This window comes from Ochlerotatus camptorhynchus, unplaced genomic scaffold (genome assembly GCF_037179485.1).
Source record: "Ochlerotatus camptorhynchus isolate MF236.1 unplaced genomic scaffold, CSIRO-AGI_Acam_v1.1 ptg000103l, whole genome shotgun sequence".
NCBI classification, from domain to species: Eukaryota; Metazoa; Arthropoda; class Insecta; order Diptera; family Culicidae; genus Ochlerotatus; species Ochlerotatus camptorhynchus.
The window spans coordinates 492,504-510,464 of NW_027040593.1; the positions used below are offsets into that span (position 1 = coordinate 492,504).

The 17,961-nt window shown below is 48.4% G+C and overlaps 4 protein-coding genes across 4 annotated transcripts; 3 read left to right on the forward strand and 1 right to left on the reverse strand.

Moving 5' to 3' along the window:
* The first annotated feature begins 1,980 nt into the window (after positions 1 to 1,980).
* On the forward strand, positions 1,981 to 3,141 carry LOC135699165 (uncharacterized). The gene has a single exon (XM_065219393.1). It carries the CDS (start codon positions 1,981 to 1,983, stop codon positions 3,139 to 3,141), a length of 1,161 nt encoding a protein of 386 aa, XP_065075465.1.
* Positions 3,142 to 8,879: 5,738 nt separating this feature from the next.
* Positions 8,880 to 11,023, forward strand: LOC135699140 (sodium-independent sulfate anion transporter-like). Its single transcript, XM_065219358.1, has 3 exons — positions 8,880 to 9,084; positions 9,153 to 9,808; positions 9,872 to 11,023. Exons 1-3 carry the CDS (start codon positions 9,045 to 9,047, stop codon positions 11,000 to 11,002), a joined length of 1,827 nt encoding a protein of 608 aa, XP_065075430.1. The 5' UTR covers positions 8,880 to 9,044; the 3' UTR covers positions 11,003 to 11,023.
* Positions 11,024 to 11,836: 813 nt separating this feature from the next.
* Positions 11,837 to 13,127, forward strand: LOC135699141 (zinc finger protein 600-like). Its single transcript, XM_065219359.1, has 2 exons — positions 11,837 to 11,963; positions 12,034 to 13,127. Exons 1-2 carry the CDS (start codon positions 11,905 to 11,907, stop codon positions 13,070 to 13,072), a joined length of 1,098 nt encoding a protein of 365 aa, XP_065075431.1. The 5' UTR covers positions 11,837 to 11,904; the 3' UTR covers positions 13,073 to 13,127.
* A 412-nt stretch (positions 13,128 to 13,539) lies between these two features.
* On the reverse strand, positions 13,540 to 17,891 carry LOC135699161 (uncharacterized). Its single transcript, XM_065219390.1, has 3 exons — positions 17,745 to 17,891; positions 17,296 to 17,677; positions 13,540 to 14,692 (listed from the first exon to the last, which is right to left on the reverse strand). The coding sequence occupies exons 1-3, from the start codon at positions 17,846 to 17,848 to the stop codon at positions 13,580 to 13,582; spliced, it is 1,599 nt and encodes a 532-aa protein (XP_065075462.1). The 5' UTR covers positions 17,849 to 17,891; the 3' UTR covers positions 13,540 to 13,579.
* Between the last annotated feature and the right edge of the window lie 70 nt (positions 17,892 to 17,961).

A 17,961-nucleotide genomic window follows, 5' to 3' on the forward strand; every position in this document is an offset into this window, starting at 1 on the left:
GACGTCTTTCTTGCTCTCCTCAAGCCAGGGCAAGTCAAAAACAACGGTGGTGTTCCTGTGGCACAGAACACGATCTTCGGGTGGATTGTGTCCGAGAATCAAGCCATCTACTCATCGAGTCTTCGAAGCAACGTCTCGATCGTCAATCTTCACACAGAGCTGGACCTCAACCGCACTTTGCCGATGTTTTGGGAGCAGGAGGAGGTTACGAAGCCACAGCAGCTTACTCCTTCTGGAACAAGCAGCCACCGAGCTCTTTAGCTCTACTCTTACACGGGATGAAAATGGGCGCTTCATCGTGCGACTGCTGTTCGATGATTCGAAGCCAGCGCTGGGTGAGTCCCTCACTTCGGCCATTAAGCGATTGCGATCGATGGAAAGACGTTTCCGACAGGATGAGGAATTCCATTCGCTGTACTCGGAGTTCCTCAGCGAATACCTGGCGCAGGGGCACATGGAAGAGGTGCCACCAGACGAACTGGAAGTAGAGACTAGCAAGTGTTTCTACCTTCCACACCATGCCGTCGTCAAGGCCGAAAGCACGACGACTAAGTTGCGGGTGGTCTTCGACGCCTCGTGCGCGTCGTCGACTGGCGTTTCGCTCAACGACAGACTCCTGGCGGAACCCAACGTCAACCAGGATCTTTTCTCGGTGTTTCTACGTTTCCTAACCCATCCGGTAGCGTTTTCAACGGACGTAGAGAAAATGTATCGCCAGGTGATGGTTCACGCGGCGGATCGCGACTACCTGAGGATCGTGTTTCGTGAATCGGAGGATCAACCAATCAAAAATTATCGGTTGTGCACCGTGACTTACGAAACCAAGTGCGCTCCGTACTTAGCGATCGAAGCCATGAAGCAAGTAGCCCGCGAGTACAATCAAGTGTATCCCGAAGCAACGCAGAGGATTGAGCTCGACACCTACGTCGACGATTTTCTGTTTGGCGCGCAGACCGTTCAGCAAGCGAGGAAATTCAAGGAGCAAGTTGTGGAGATTTTGGAGTCCGCTGGTTTCCACCTGCGGAAATGGACCACTAACTGTTCGGAACTACTCCAGGAAGCACCTGAGGACGATCAAGCGCCGGTCGATGTGAAACTAGCAGAGCAACAAGACGCAGTTAAGGCACTCGGCATTCAGTGGTTACCCAAGGAGGACACATTCTCGTTCAAGGTCAGCTTGAACCCGAAAAGCGTGAACACCAAACGGTTCTTTCTGATTCCTGCAAGCTATTCGATCCGTTCGGATGGCTCTCACCTGTAACCGTCAGAGTCAAGATTTTGTTCCAGCAACTTTGGCTTACTGATCTCGCGTGGGACGATTGACTGCCTCCAGCAGTCGAACCAGCGTGACTTGAAATCAAGGAAACTCTACATCAAGTGGAGCAGATACGCATCCCTCGATTAGCACCCAACTACAATGGGAAGATCGAATTGCATGGATTCGCGGATGCGCCGGAGATGGCGTACGCTGCGGTAGTGTATGCTAGAGGAAGGAACGAAGCTGGCGACATAGTCGTGAATCTCCTGGTCGCTAAAACCAGGGTGGCTCCGATCAAGCAAGTGTCGCTACCAAGGTTAGAGCTCAACGCAGCGGCTCTACTATCAACACTGATGGAATCAACAATTCAAGCGCTCAGCCACCTCGAAGTGGATCCTTGGGCCTACACGGACATCAGCATTGTGCTCCAATGGTTGTCCACTCATCCTCGCAAATGGAAGTCTTATGTAGCCAACCGTACACCTGCAATTCTAGAAGTGCTGCCGCGTGACCGCTGCAATCATGTGCGAAGCGAGAACAATCCTGCCGACTGTGCCTAACGAGATCTCACACCTAGTGAACTTGTGACGCACCCGCTCTGGTGGCATGGGCCAGGCGAACTGAAAACGGAAGCTGAGCACTGGAAGCAAGTACCTGTCGAAGCAACCGAAGATGAAGAGGTACTCGAGTCCCGTCGGTTGAATGTTCTACACGCCGCAGCGATGGCTATCCGAACCAACTACGACATCGAGAATGGTCTACTAGAACGACGATCCAACTACACCCTCATCGTGCGCACGCTGGCATATGTGAACCGAATCTTGTTGGCACTCAAGGCGGAGGACGTGAACCTCGAACCCGGACTTTCGCCGAACGAAATCTACGATGCCAAGCAAGAACTGTTGCAGAAGGGTAAGGATTTGCCAGCCAAACACAAACTGTCTGCCCTTCACCCCTTCCTGGATAGCCAAGGAACGATGCGAGTGGGAGGACGATTGCAGAATTCGTCTTACTCATACGACGTTAAGCACCCAATTATACTCCCGGGGAATAACAAGGTAACCGAATTGCTGTTGCGAGATCTTCATCTGCGAAACCTCCATGCAGGTCCCACACTGCTCACAGCTACAGTCAACCAACAATACTGGGTGCTCGGACTTCAGACGGCTGTCCGCTTAACAGTTCAAGGATGCACGCGTTGCGTTCGACTCAATGGTAAGACGGCGTCGCAGCTCATGGGCAGCTTACCGGTGTCTCGGGTGATGGGCACTCGAGCATTCACCCATGTCGGCGTGGATTACGCCGGCCCTCTGAAGGTTCATGCGTCATGCGTTCGAGGTGTAAAGATGACCAAGGGCTATATCGTAGTATTCGTATGTATGGCGACCAAGGCGGTGCACTTGGAGGTCGCCAGTGACCTCTCGACCAACATGTTCATTTGTGCTCTGAAGCGATTTATTTCACGGAGGTCTCATCCTAACGAGATTTGGTCGGATTGTGGCACAAACTTCGTTGGGACCGACCGTTGGCTGAAGGAGATTCAAACTGCGCGACAGATCCACAACGATGCTGCTTGTCGATTTCTCACCAACTATGGAATTAAGTGGGTGTTCAATCCACCTTCAGCGCCACACCGTGGTGGTATCTGGGAGGCGGCAGTCAAGAGCGCCAAGAAGCACCTGATGGCAGTCTTGGGCTCCGAAGCAGCAACGTTTGAAGAACACTCAACGGTATTGGCGCAGGTGGAAGCGTGCCTGAACTCCCGGCCGCTATGTCCACTTTCATCAAATCCTGACAGCTACGAAGCACTGACCCCAGGACATTTCCTGGTCGGTCAGTCGATGAATCTCATCCCAGAGCCTGATGTCCGTCACATCCCATAAGTGGCAAGTGGCAACTTCTACACAAGCACATAACTGAAATCTGGCGTCGTTGGCGAGACGAATATCTTGCTAGTCTGCAACCGCGGAGCAAGTGGCGAACAACCGAGACTAACCTGGAGAAGGATCAGCTTGTGCTGATCAAGAACGATAACGCGCCGCCGGCTCAGTGGAAGTTGACCCGTATCGTATGTGGGCGGACAGGGGGCAAAACACCGGTAAATGCAGTGAAAAACGGATATGTAACGCGAAATTAAAAACGTATAAATCGCGAGAACTGTTTAGAAACGTGTTTATTAATCAACGATCAAAGAAAGAACATTTTTGTTTGAACAAAATTAACTGCGATTCTTTTTCTCTGCATGTACATTCGTAAAGGGCGTATTCACGCTATTGCCGCTACACTGCAACACTCCTCCTCGTGAAGTAGCCCAGTCTCCTCATCCTCCGTGTTTCACTACTGGCGCCAAAGACATCGCTGCTGCAAACTTCCCGATCTTGATCGGTCCGAGAGGTTTGGTCAGAATGTCAGCGATCATCTCTTCAGACGGACAGAACCGAAGTTCTATCCCCCCCGACGTACATCTCTCCTTGGTGTAGTGGAAGCGAGTGTCGATATGTTTCGACCTGCGCTTCTGCTGATCGAGTGCTACGAAATCCATACATCCTTTGTTGTCCTCGTGAATAACGGTTGCATGAACTTGCTTCAAGTTTAGCTCACCCAACAATCGTCGCAGCCATACAGCTTGTTGCGTGGCCTCCGATAGCGCCACGTACTCCGCCTCCATGGTGGAAGTTGTTACGTTGCTCTGCTTACGGCTGGTCCAGCTGATAGTGGCTCCTCCTAGGCGAAACAAGTAACCGCTGCACGACTTGCGATCGCTCGTATCGCCGGCCCAATCGGCGTCGCAGAAACCTTCCAAAGTCTGCTCTTCGGCTTCAGTTCCTCCGCCAAGCTTCAGACCGTAATCCATTGTGTGAATCAAATACCGGACGATCCGTTTGGCCTCGTTCCAATCGAGCTCCGTCGGGCTGCTCACCTTCCGACTGAGAATTCCCACGCTAGCCGCAATATCCGGACGGGTATTCGATGCTAGATACAACAGTGATCCTATCAGCTTGTGGTACTGAATGTTGTCCTTGAGGTTTCGACTCTCTTTCATGACTTTGAAGTACCCAGGGTCGAGTGGATACTTCGAACCTTTTGCTCCTTCCATTCCGAATCGCTTCACCAGCTTCCTTATGAAAACACTTTGATCCAGAATGAAGAATCCATCGGCGTTCCTCGTGACGCGTATTCCGAGAAAACAGTGGATGTCTCCCAGCTTGGAAATGCTCAGCTTCTCTTGCAGCGAATCTTCGATCTTCGTGATCTCCTCCTGATGCGCACACGTAACCAAAATATCACGATCAAAAGATACAGCCAATCATCGCCGACAAGGCGTTTCCGGTACAAGCACGTGTCCGCCTTGCATTGTTCGAAACCCAAGCTCATTAAAATATCGGTTATTGTCATATGCCAAACCCTGGCCGCTTGTTTGAGGCCGTAAATACTTTTATGCAACCTACAAACCTGATGCTCTCTTCCTTTGACGACAAACCCTGGTGGCTGTCTCATGTAGATTTCTTCTCGCAACGTGCCGTATAAATAGGCCGTTTTAACGTCCAGATGTTTGACGGATCAGCCACGCTGGCCCGCGACAGCCAGAAGTACGCGGAAAGTACACTGCTGCGCCACTGGAGCGAAGATCTCGTCGTAATCTGAACCAAAACGCTGGGAAAATCCCTGAGCGACGAGTCTCGCTTTGAAACTGTCCACGTTGCCGTCAAAGTCAAGCTTCCGCTTGTAAACCCACTTGCTTCCTATGATGTTTCGCTTCTCTGGGGGGTCCACAAGCCCCCAAGTTTCGTTGGACATCAACGAACGATACTCCTCCGTCATCGCATTGATCCACTCCTGCTTATCGACACCGTTGACCGCTTCCTTGAAAGTCACCGGTTCATCCGGTTCCGTCGCTACCATTCCCATCACGTAGTCACTGAACCTCGCTGGCAACGCTCCACGGGATGAACGTGGCGGCATTTGTCTTGGCTCCGGTTGAGGAACATCTTCTTGCTCGGTATCACCTTCTTCGTAGTCGCTTTGTTCTTCACCGTAAAATTCTTCCTCGGCAGATTCGTACCCCAGGAAATCTTCTTCGTTATCTTCAGGATTGTTTACAACTTTCGGCTTCGGCAACGGGTCCAATTCAACCGTCGAATTATCCGTTTCAGATTCCTGCTCGGGCTTTCCCGATGCCTGCTTCGCACCAAAATCTAGATCTTCCAAGAAACGAACGTCCCGGCTTATCGTTATCCTTCCGCTGTCCTTATCGAGAAAACGGTAAGCTCTCTGTTGATTGGAGTATCCGACGAAAACCATCTTGCGGGCTTTTACCTCCATCTTCTTCCGCGTTTCCGCTGGAATCTGCACCCAGGCTTCACTTCCGAAGATTCGCAGATGTTCGAATGAAGGCTTACGACCGTACCATCGTTCGTAGGGACTCATACCAATCGATCGTGATGGCAATCGATTTTGAATATGGGTGGCGGTCAACACTGCCTCGCCCCAGTATTTCATCTCCAAGCCGGCTTCCAATAACATGCACATCGTCATTTCTTTGAGATAGCGATTCCATCTCTCCGCCACCCCATTCTGCTGCGGGGAGTACGGAGCAGTCAGCTGGCTGATTATCCCTTCGCTTCTCAGGAATCCCTGCAGTTCCTTCGCGACATATTCTCCGCCGCCGTCTGACTGCAGCACACGAGGAGTTTTCCCGACTTGAGTTTTGCAGAAACGAACGAAATCCTTCACCTTCTCAGCGACCTCCGATTTTCTCCGCAACAGGTACACGAAGGCCATGCGAGAATGATCGTCGATGAAGGTCAGGAAGTATTGATTGCCGCTGGGAGTAGCAACCAATGGACCACTGACGTCACTATGGATGACATCCAAAATCTCCTTCGAACCACGGTTGACAGCCTTTGGAAACGGGGTCCGGGACATTTTCCCCTCCAAACAGCACTGGCACACCGATCGCACTCCACAATCGACCAACTTCATACCTTCAGCTGTGCCGTTCCTGTGGATTGCCTTGATCACGTCCGGGTCCCGATGGCCGAGCCGTCGGTGCCACGTATGCTGGCAGTTGAGCGTGTGGGACAGCTGGACGCTCACCATCGCTTGATTGGGAACCCGTAACTTGTAGAGACTACCGCAACGATCGGCCACAACCGCAATGTCGGCACCGGTTTTGCGGATCTCACAGCCGTTTTCACCAAACAGCACACAGAAGCAGTTATTTGCGAGGGTACTCACCGAAATCAATCCACTTGCTAATTTCGGAACATACAGCACGTCAGACAACACAATATCCACCGGACATCCGTCTACCTTCACTCCGGTAATCTTCCCGCTGCCTATGCCTTCGACGGCTGCCTTTTCACCGTTCGCCAGCATCACGCTCATTCCCTGCTGCTCCTGTAGAGATTCGAAGAAACTTCTTCTTCCCGTCATGTGCTTCGAGGCTCCGCTGTCCACAAACCAGCTTCCATGTTCTGCATTCCCAGCAATCCAAGCAAGCGGGCCGTCGAAAACGTTTTGCACCTGCTTCGCCTTTGTTGCGTCTTCCCTCTTCGGCTGGCTCGCTGTAGCTTCATCCTGCTTCTTCCCGGTGGCTTTCTGCAGACTCCGACAGTTTCGTTTCAGATGACCAGGTTTCTTGCAGTGGAAGCAAATCCGTGTCTCTTGACTTCCACTAGCACCGCCATCGCTCCGTTGCTGCCGACGAGACTGGTGACGATATTCCTCCTGCAGCAGCAGCTGGTCCGGAACGTTCGCGTCGTTTCTCGGCTTCGGAAAGTAGTTTGGATTTAACTAATTCCAAAGTTAGCTCGGCACTAGGACGTTGCTCGAGAGCTGTCACTAAAGCATCGAACGAATCCGGCAATGAACAAAGCAACATCGCCACCTTCAACTTGTCCGGGATTGGATCGCCGACATCCGCAATACGCTGCAACAGGTCGGTAAACTGCTGCAAGTGTTGCTCCATGTCTCCATCTTCGCTCAGCTCCAAATGCGTCAGCTTCTTGAGCAAGTACACCTCCGATCCCTTGTCGTGGTAATCCTTAAGGGCTTTCCATGCATCCTTGGCACTGGTGCAGCTTCTCACAAAGCTAGTCTGGCTGTCATCTATGCACAGCCCAATCGTCGCGCGAGCCTTCAAATCCGCCTTGGTCCAATCATCGTCTGACGTGCCATAAATCCTCCCGAACCAACAACATTTCCATCCGAAATTTCCAGGATTGGTAGTTGTGGTTCGTAAGCTTCGGGAGCGGGAAACGCTGCTGGTCCGCCATCTTCCTTTCTCCTCATCTGCTCACGGGAACACCGCCTTCTGGCTACGGGAACTACCGGAAAGTTTCGCGATTTTACGACCGAATTTCAACTAATCCGCGGAACTTTCACTGGGCCCATAACCTGTGGGCGGACAGGGGGCAAAACACCGGTAAATGCAGTGAAAAACGGATATGTAACGCGGAATTAAAAACGTATAAATCGCGAGAACTGTTTAGAAACGTGTTTATTAATCAACGATCAAAGAAAGAACATTTTTGTTTGAACAAAATTAACTGCGATTCTTTTTCTCTGCATGTACATTCGTAAAGGGCGTATTCACGCTATTGCCGCTACACTGCAACATCGTAGAGCTGCACCCGGACTCGATGGGAGTCATCCGGACGGTCACCTTGCGGCGTGGGCAAGCAGAGTACTCACGTCCCATCCAGAAGATTTGCGTTCTACCAACGGATTGAGGCAACAGTGCCTCAAGGCGGGGGTGGATGTTTCCGTGTAAATACAGCCCAGCCCTGTCGACCACACCTGCGTCGACGAACCCCTTGCGCAACTGTCAAACTGCGCGCCTCCTTCTATCGAAATCTTTCAGCAAAAGAATCGTTGTCATCATTTTGAAGTACAAAGCACCGAAGAGAACAGACGCAATAATAGTTGAGTGAAGTCGAATTTGTATTTCGGTCCGTTTTTAAGTTTTCTTTTGATTCGAATTGCCTGTGTTTCTTGCCGGTCCAGTCCAAGGTTCAAACACAAATATTATTTGTATCCATCGTCAAGCACAATAGAAGTCATGAACTCATAAGGCCTGCGGACTTACCTCATAAGACCGCATACAGTGTCCACTAAAGGCCCTCGCACATTAGAACCGAATTGAACGCGTTGCGCCAAAGTGACAGCTAAATCTATTGTCTAACTGTCAAATTTACATCAAAGCAACGCAAACGGATCTAATGTGGGTGGCCCCTAACAAAACTTTATATGGCGCTACAAAATTACGAGCAAATTTACTCATATTATTTTAAACTACTTAGTGAAATACAACAATAATTAATGATCAACTTCACCCCGTTTTACGGCACCTATCTACTTAGTAGATAGAAGGCAGAAGAGCATATAGCGATGTTTGAACCACCTCTCTCTCTCGAATCCATTTTCAACTCTTTCATTTTCTCTGAGAGGCAAGTTTTGAGTCGATCTCGTCGATTCATTGATAGATAGAACGATAGAAGTTGGTAGTTGGCGTGGGTAGGATAGATTTAGCCTATAGGCCCTATATAGTTCTCGCTCTCACTCACTGATGCACCCACTATCAGTCGCATTGCCGCGCTCGAATCAGCAGCAAGTCGAATAATATAATTCCGTGCTATATCTGTTCCTCCGACAGACTTCTGTCGCACCGCAGTTTTACATTGTCCGCAGTGGATGAGCGTTATCAGCAATTTTCTTGCTTATTCTGGATTTACCATGTGAAAGCAAATTTCAATTCAGGTCAAAATAAACACTTTTGGCGACGATGATTTCCAACGCAGGTCAAAGTCAACCGGAACTGAGTGGTTGGTAATTTGAAATATTGAATTAAACAGAAGTAGTGAGTGATCTTTATTTTTGTGTGCTATCGTAGATGCATCCGAACCGGACTATCGGGAACGAATCCCGAACGTGTACTCGGTTATGGTACCGCAGATGCGAACAATCTGTACCCCATCGACACTTCGGAGGCGTATCCATGTGCTCGAGTGGCTACCGAAGTATCGAGCCAGGTATTTGCTGTCGGACGTCATCGCCGGCGTCACGGTAACACTGACGGCCATCCCCCAGAGCATAGCCTACGGGATTTTGGCGAATCTGACTCCTCAGGACGGAATCTACTCCAACTTGGTGGGATGCTTCATGTATTTTATGTTCGGCAGTGTCAAGGATGTGACGGTGGCGCCGACCTCGATCATGGCGATCATGATCCAAGGGGTGGTTACGAAGCTTGGCCCAGGAGCGGCCCTGTTGACACTGATGGCCGGTGCAATAACTTTCCTGTTCGGGCTGCTCAATTTGGGCTTTCTGGTGCGGTTCATATCGGTGCCGGTGATCACTGGTTTTACGACGGCAGCCTGTCTGACGATTGGTAGCGCTCAGCTGCGGTCGCTGTTCGGGATCAGTAGCGCCGGGAAGGGCAGCGATTTCATAGACGCATGGGAGAACGTGATCGAGCATATTGGCGAGACGAGACTGTGGGATGCAGTGCTAGGGTTCAGCTCGATCGCGTTTCTCGTCATTTTGAGGGTAGGTAGCGGGATTTTGGTTAGGGGTTGTGAATCGTTTTGCTAACAATGTCATTCATTTCAGCTAACCAAAGATTGCGGTCAAGGCCGGTGGAAGACATTATTTAAATACCTTGCATTGCTTCGCAATGCTATGATCGTCGTCATCGGTGCGTCGCTAGCCTACGGGTTCTCCCTCAACGGGGTACAACCATTCAAATTGACCGGTCACGTGGAAGCAGGTCTTCCACCGTTTCACGTCCCCCCACTGTCGATCACTAACAACGGAACTTACTACTCCTTCTCGGATATGGTTTCTGTAATGCGAACCTCGATCATCACGATTCCTATGGTCTCCATTCTGGAGATCATTTCCATTGGGAAGGCCTTCTCGAAGGACAAGATCGTCGATGCCACGCAGGAAATGCTTGCTCTCGGGATGTGCAATATGGCGGTTGCGTTCTTTTCGCCCCTGCCCGTAGCGGGATCATTCACGCGAACCGCGATCAACAACAGTAGCGGAGTTAAGACTTCACTGGGATGCGCCGTAACGACCGCCATGCTTCTGTTGGCATTGGCGGTCCTGACGGATGCGTTCTACTACATCCCCAAAGCCACGCTCGCTTCGGTCGTGATCTCGGCCATGATCTTCATGGTGGACTACCGAGGAATGGCTGAGATCTGGCGGGTCAAAAAGCTGGACATGGTACCGTTCCTAGGGACAGTGATTGCCTGCATCTTCCTCGGGTTGGATTACGGTATTCTGATTGGAATCGCGATCAACTGCTGTATCCTGCTGTACCTCATATCGGTACCCAAGATCGAAGTGCATATGGCTCTGGTTGAGGATGTGCGGGTGCTTACGGTGCAACCGGCCATGGATTTGACGTTCTCTTCGGCGGAATACCTTCGAGATCGAGTGATACGGGCGGTCGTTGAGGCGTTCGAAAATCCCATAGATCTGGTCGTTCTGGATGGGAGTACGGTGAACTTTGTCGATACGACCGTGGTGAAGAACCTGGCCAGCGTGGAGAACGACCTGCGCTCAAGAGAGGTGGGACTAGTGCTGTGGCGGTGGAGTAGGAACACTGCCGGTGGATTGGTACGACTGAAGGATGGATTCCGGGTTTTGCTGAGTGATGAAGCGGATCTACGGGATGCTGTGCATCAGTGGAGGGCATCCTCCGAGGGTTATCTGAAGGACGCATCTGAATAATAAACCTTGAATTGTGTCAAATTGGCATGATGTGTATCTTTATTACTCCCTCAGTAACAGCGAAGTGTGCGAAATAATGGACATGATAAGCTTCCATGTCAGAAGTTTTGAATGTACAAGTCAACCCTAGATAATGGAATAACAAAAAAATGCACGTCATGCCCTTGAAGGTGCATAATTTACACACATCAGAAGGTATACTGGCAAAGATCGTGTCGTCAATGACTCGAAATAGTCACAATTCTTCTTATCCGCTTTGATTGAAGGGCTTTAATAGAACGACCAATTTCTTCTGTCAGAAATGCCGTCATTACCCAGGTCAACTCCTGTGAAACGAGCTGTGGGTTTGTGTAGAAATTAACTCAGTTTGATTTGATTGCTTGCTCAGGGAAAATGGCGAGTGGCGGGTATCAAAATAAGTTCAGCATGTTTCTTACAAACGCCAGTTGGGACGTTTGTTTTTGTTTAACCTGATCGCACTCGCAAAAAAAAACTGGAATTGGAACTGATGATTGATCGAGAATAATAAACCTAATAAACAAATTCACTATAATTTCAAACTTGGATTGTTGCCGAGACTGACCAGTCATTCTGCAAAGACAAATCCAAAGGGGAAAAAAATACCTGGATTGTTTATTTCGCTCGATATATTTATTTACATTCATCATGATCAAAACAAATCAAAACTCCAAACTCACCACTGTGAAAAAAATCACCTCAACTTTGACAGTAATTGTCAGTCACTTACTCGAGGTGAAAATGGTGCTGATGTAGGTAGAAACATTAACGATTTAGGTGTAAACAATATCCGTCTAGGTACAGAAATTTTCTCAGATTTTTGTGAATTGTACAGTATATCCGTTCGTTTTCCGCCCCGAACGAAGTGCTAAGCCGAACCGACCATGGAAGCGGAGTCACAGCAGCAGGAATCTGCTTCAGCAGGCGATTTTCATGACGACGTGTAAGTACTTTGCGTTTTGTTTACCTTCCGTCGTGTCCCCTCACAACGAAAACAACACTCCCTATTTCAGCCCCAACGACAACTCGGAGTCGTACTGTCGGCTGTGTCTCTCGGAGGAGAATGTCGTCGCACTGTTCCCGCCGGATGGAGGCTACATCCGGGAACTGACGGAGAAGATTCGCACCTGTGCGGGTGTCAAAATATCGATCCGAGATGACTATCCGGCCGGAATCTGTCAGTCATGTGTGGCTTTCCTGGACGAGGTGTACCAGTTCCAGAAGCGGAGCCAGCACTGCGACGAGGTCATCCGGACCAAGCGGAACATCCTGGAACCGCAGATTCACGTTAAGGTCGAAATGCGAGAAGACGACGGCAATGGACGCCCAGTTGGTGGGATAGAGGGTATAATGCCACAGGAGGATCGGGAACACGGGTACCAACCGGACGATTGCCTGACGGAAAGCAGTATTATAGCGGATGCCATAACCAGCTTGAACGGGATCGGAGATCTGATGGGGGCAATGGATCAAACGGTGTTTCCTAAGATGGAAGCATCGGTCGCGGCCAATGCAAACAAGGAACACCGCTGCATGGTTTGCAGCCAGGTGTTCCCAGATCGGGAATCGTGGATGATTCACCTGGGAGACCACGCCGAGGACCGACCCTATCAGTGTCTGGAGTGCTTCGCCCAGTTCCGGGAGAAGCGCTCTCTGGCCAGACACATGAAAGCCGTCCACGAGGAGGTGCGGGACCGGAAGTGTCCCTACTGCCCGAAGTCGTTCAAATACAGCCATCACCTGCGATATCACATCCGAACGCACACCGGCGAGCGGCCGTACGTTTGCGACATCTGCCAGGATAGCTTCTCGCAACACATCCAGTGGAAACGGCACCAGGCCAAGCACCAGCAGCGTCCGGATCAGATCCAGGTGGCGCGGACCGGTATCGTCGCGGAGGATTCTTCGATCAAGTGCGAGTTCTGTCCGAGGGTTTTCTCCCGCCTACAGGACTACCGACGACACGCTCCGAGCCACAATGCGGAGAATCTTAATCTGGACAGCCTGGCCAAGCATCAGCTGGCCAACTTGCAGACGTTGCATCAACGTTAGGTTTAGGGCGAATTTTTCTTGACATAGCTGTTAGAAATAAAGCAATCCGAACGGTGTGTTGCATTGGTGATTCTTGCGAAAGAACTCCCTGAACCGAAATTAACCTTTCTGTTCACTGTCAACCTGTCAAAAATCAAACAATACGGCTAACAAGAACAGGATTCCTCCTATTCTGTGAGTCGTATGTCTCTTAGGTCTATTCCGCGAGTCTAGTGAGCTGATTCGCAGAATAGGGTTGATTGTATTCCAAAAGTAAGCAGAGGGAACTGTTGGGACACAGATGGCGGTAGTGTGTCAAACGGAAGGGAATAGACTATGAGCGCCACAGGTGGCGGTACTGCCAACTACGATACTTTTAAATTGTCCGTTAAATGCTTGTTCGATGTACAACTTGCGAGTGTTAAGTCTGTTTGTCTGTGGTTGTGATATTTGAAATAAAACTCAAACAGTATCTTTACGCATATTTATTTAAAAATAAAATCAGTTTGTCAGTTCTCTCCACGCTGCCTACTTCCGCTGGTGCGCGCTCATCATCTCCAGCATGTTTGCGTTCAGCTCGTCCAGATTCATCCGTTGCTTGATGTAGGCCACTTTCTCCCCGTGCACTTGCATCATATGTTTGGCGCATTCGAACTGAAATAGGAACGAATTCTCGCACTGCCAGCATTTCCAGCTTTCCTGCTCCGGTAGATCCAGTGAGCCTTCTTCCGCTTCCATGAGTAGCCCTGTTTCCGGTACGGGTTCCTTCTTCAATTCCGTTTCCATCTTCGGTGCCGGCATCTTTATCAACGCAATGGTCGGTATCTTTGCTGGGAGCGGTACAGCCGGAGGTATCTTCAGCGCCGGTTCTCCACAACCTTCTAGCGGATCTTCCGGTTCCGTTTTGATCAGAACCGATGGTTCGATGGTAATTTCTGGCTGCATCATCGGCAACTGTACTTTCGGAGCAATCTTGCGATATTGTGATACGAGTGGCAAAGGGGCTGGAACCTTTCGAACTGCCGGAGTAACCGGCAGACGTTTCCTGGTAAGCGGAGTAACTGGTGGCGCTGTTTTACGGACCTTCACAGCCACCGTGGCCACAGGTATCTTTCGCGCCGTGAACCGCTGCAAAGCACGATTGTTGCTGCAAACCTGCTGTCGATAGCTGTGGAAACTGTTGATCAGCTGTGCGCACGGCGTACAGACGAAGATCGACTCCTTCGGTCGCGGGATGATCAGTATCCCGGTACAAACGTAGATCTTGTCCAGCATCTCGTCGCGAACCACAATCATCCCGGAACAGAGCGGTTCCAGCTGATCCGTGCTGAAACACAGCCGGCACGAGTCCTGGTTGACTTCGGCGGGAACCGGAGACGCTACCGGTTGCGGTCCCCTGTCCTCGGTTTGAGTGGACTTGTTTGGCGTGATGGCTTTCTCCATAGCCTTCGCCGAACGTTCCTTTCGGCAGCTGTTGCAGAGGCAGAATTGGCCGTGTTTGCTGGGGATTTTTCTCTTGAGGGGTGCAGGTTGATCCTCTTTTCGAATTTTATTAGCTACTTGCCGCAGATCCAGGTCCAGATCGTCGTCATCGTCGTCGTCGTCGTCCATTAGGAAGTCGAAGAACCGGTCACTGGCGCGCTTGAATGAGAGGAGATGGATCGTGAACGTACTGGGATGGACTCTCACGAGATCAGACGCGAAGAAAGACTTCTTAGCATTTTCACCGACAAACCAACATGAAACTTATACTTAAATTTTGCTCGAAAATCTACAACGGCTGATTCAAATGTGCCGCTGTTCGATCTGTCAAAACCATAGGATTTTTTTTTTATCTACACTGAACGAAAACTTCCACAATACTTCGAATGATTATTGCATTGCTCGAGCCCTCTAACAATATGCTTTTGAATTTCGGATAATTGCCTTATGGTTGAATTCGTCATCAGCTGAGGAGCACCCAAATGACTGTCATCCAAATAAAGGATGGTATTTTTTTTTGAAAATTGGCTTTTTGTACGAACGCTTGTATGAACAAGTTTTTCGTTTCGAGATGCGCAATGTCGCCCCAGAAGTACACATGAAATTTATGAGTCAAATGAATAGTATGTGTGGTTACACATGAATTATATGTGTACACATAAAAACTATGTGTCCGACACATAGAGGAAATGGCTATAATGTTGGCCTATGGATCTAAGATTGGGCCCATCGCAAAAAATCTGCTATTTATCAATTTTATCTAGATGAACACGTCATTGGGACAAGAGATGAACTAGCCCCAGGCTAAAAATCTCTATAATAAAGACTAAAAAAAAAAAAAAAAAAACGTCATTGGGACGGTACCAATGGATATTTCAGGCATAACATTTGATAACGTCACAAAAGCATATGTGAACAAACTTTCTAAGGCCCATTACACGCGAACCAAAGTACGCCCACGCAAACCAGTACCACTTCCGGAAAGGTGATAGTTGCTCCTATCTGATGATGTTGTTGGGCCTTAGAAAGTTTGTTTACAAATGCTTTTGTGACGTTATCAAATGTTATGCCTGATTGTTGGTCGCTATTGAATATTTAGTCGATTGCTGAATTTATGCATGGACCCAAATTAGGGGCATTTAGGCCGACATAACATCCATTTCCCCTATATCATTTGTTTATCACATTGCAAAAATTCATGTGCGGGAATAGAAGAACAACTCAAGAGCAAATTTTCATTACGTCGAATGTAACAAAGGTAAACAAAGTCGAGCTATCAGTGTCAATCGATTCTCCTGCTATTACACTATATACTGTCCGAATATAGGACCAAATCCCATTTTTAAATTTATTTGCCAGTCAAATTGCTTTTTGACGTAATCACCTTCCGATCAAAATAGTTTTCGATGTTACTTAAGTCACCCAATTTCTATGGAGATGCCGTTTGACTTAAGTAACAGCGCTGAGAAACCCATGAAAAGTGTACGTTCGTCGTTTCGCTTTCTCATTATTAAAGTGAATAAATCGAACTGTTTGTTGCTAAGATGATTTCGGTAGTCCTAAAATGATGAATGGGCTGCACGTAAGGAGACGTAATTGATAATTCTCCCGAATATCCTGGTAAATACACTTTGACTTAAGTAACAATAGGGGCCACCAAACGACGTATAATAACTTTTGACTCAAAAACCAGTATTTTTTAGCATGAAAGCTAGCGATTTGCATTTGTATGATTAAAACCCTGTTAAATATGTTGAACATTGCTATCACTATGAGATTATATGTGTTTACTTGGAAATAGGAATAACTTTTCGGTCATCAAAACAAAACTTTATTTTTCTCGGATTGTTGCGAATGTTACTTACGACATAATGAAAATTTGCTCTTGAACTATGAAAGTGATGATATGCAATCTTAAAATGCTTTTATTTTGCAAATGGAGCATTTCGACAGTGAGCCTGAATAAGGGCGTATATGCGATGATCGATTTTCTCTTTGCATTGCTACAGCTAAGTGAAACAATTTTCTAGAATTTTTTCAATGCAGAGTTATAACAGGTTGTATTGGCTATCAAAAGCAACAGCAAACGCATCGAGAAACGTTAACTCTAGCGAGTTATTAACAAAAGAGAAAATCGACGAAGAGAATTGATTATCGTGTTTACGCCCTTATGCATGCTCACTGTCGATTTTCACCTATCATTGTTAATCAATTCAGTGTCAATATTTCAAAGGGGCGTAATTGCTTTTGTTACCTCTCCAAAATAACAATGCTAGCTGTAGAGGAAACATTCCTCTACCTGCTGGTGTCATTATTTTTCATGAGTGAGCTTTTATTCGCGAGAAATCGACGGCTAAAGCCATTGTTTACAAATGCAATTACGCCCCTTTGAAATGTTGGCACTGAATTATCTTCATCGATTTTCTTTTTCGCGAATAACCCGACTGCAAATGAATTTCCCATTGAGTGAGTTGTTTCAGTGTTTAACAAAACTGATTGGATAACATTTTCTCTCAAAATCGACTAGCGCACTCTACATTGATGGTCCATCAAAAGAGCCTATTCATAGTAAGGGATTTTTTAAATTATCGGACAAAATGGGCCGAAGGGTCTCACAGTTTTATGAAATTTTGCCACAGGAAGAGGTTATGATTATGTGAACGAAAAACAATTTAAAAAATAAGTGCATTTTCCCCCACAAGGAGGGACACAAAAAAACCTTTTCCAACCGCCAATAACGGAAACCCTATACAAGAACTTACCCGATAATTCTTCCGCTTGTGTGAACCTTTCTTCACTCCGGCGGTCCCCGGAGACGAACCAGCCATCTCGACATCCGTTAACGTTTCTTCGGTGTCCTCCCCGACGCCACTCGCAGCTTTCTCATTCTTCTTCTTCGCTTCTGTTTTAGTTGGACAAGCGACCATAAACGGTGTCTCATTCGGATCCGCTGGTTCATCGCAGGCTTCGTTCAACGTCGGCATCGCGCCGTACTTGAGAGTCGTTTTGGTTCCCGGTACCTTGTAGCAGCTCGGTTCAAAGTGCTGCGAACATATCCACAGCTTCCGAACGCCAATCGGACCGGCCAGCTTGAACTGATGCTCCGCGTAGGCATTCTGCGAGAAGCGAACCCATTCGGCGGCCCTAAAAAGCGAAACGTCCAGATGATTAATTTGAACGCCCCAAAAAGCACAAACACGAAGGGTCTCACTCTCCCACTTCCAACGGAAACCGGTGGCACGTTGTGGTTTCGATATTGACGGGTCCCCTACTGCAGCCGCGAACCGCACAGACCAACATCCTTTTCGGCGGCATGACGCGATTATGAAATTTTTCACAAAAACAAATTTTCAATCAATCTTTTTTTTCACAGCCACTCAAAAACTATGAATGACAGTTGTTCCGGTTTTGACATGACATGATAACAT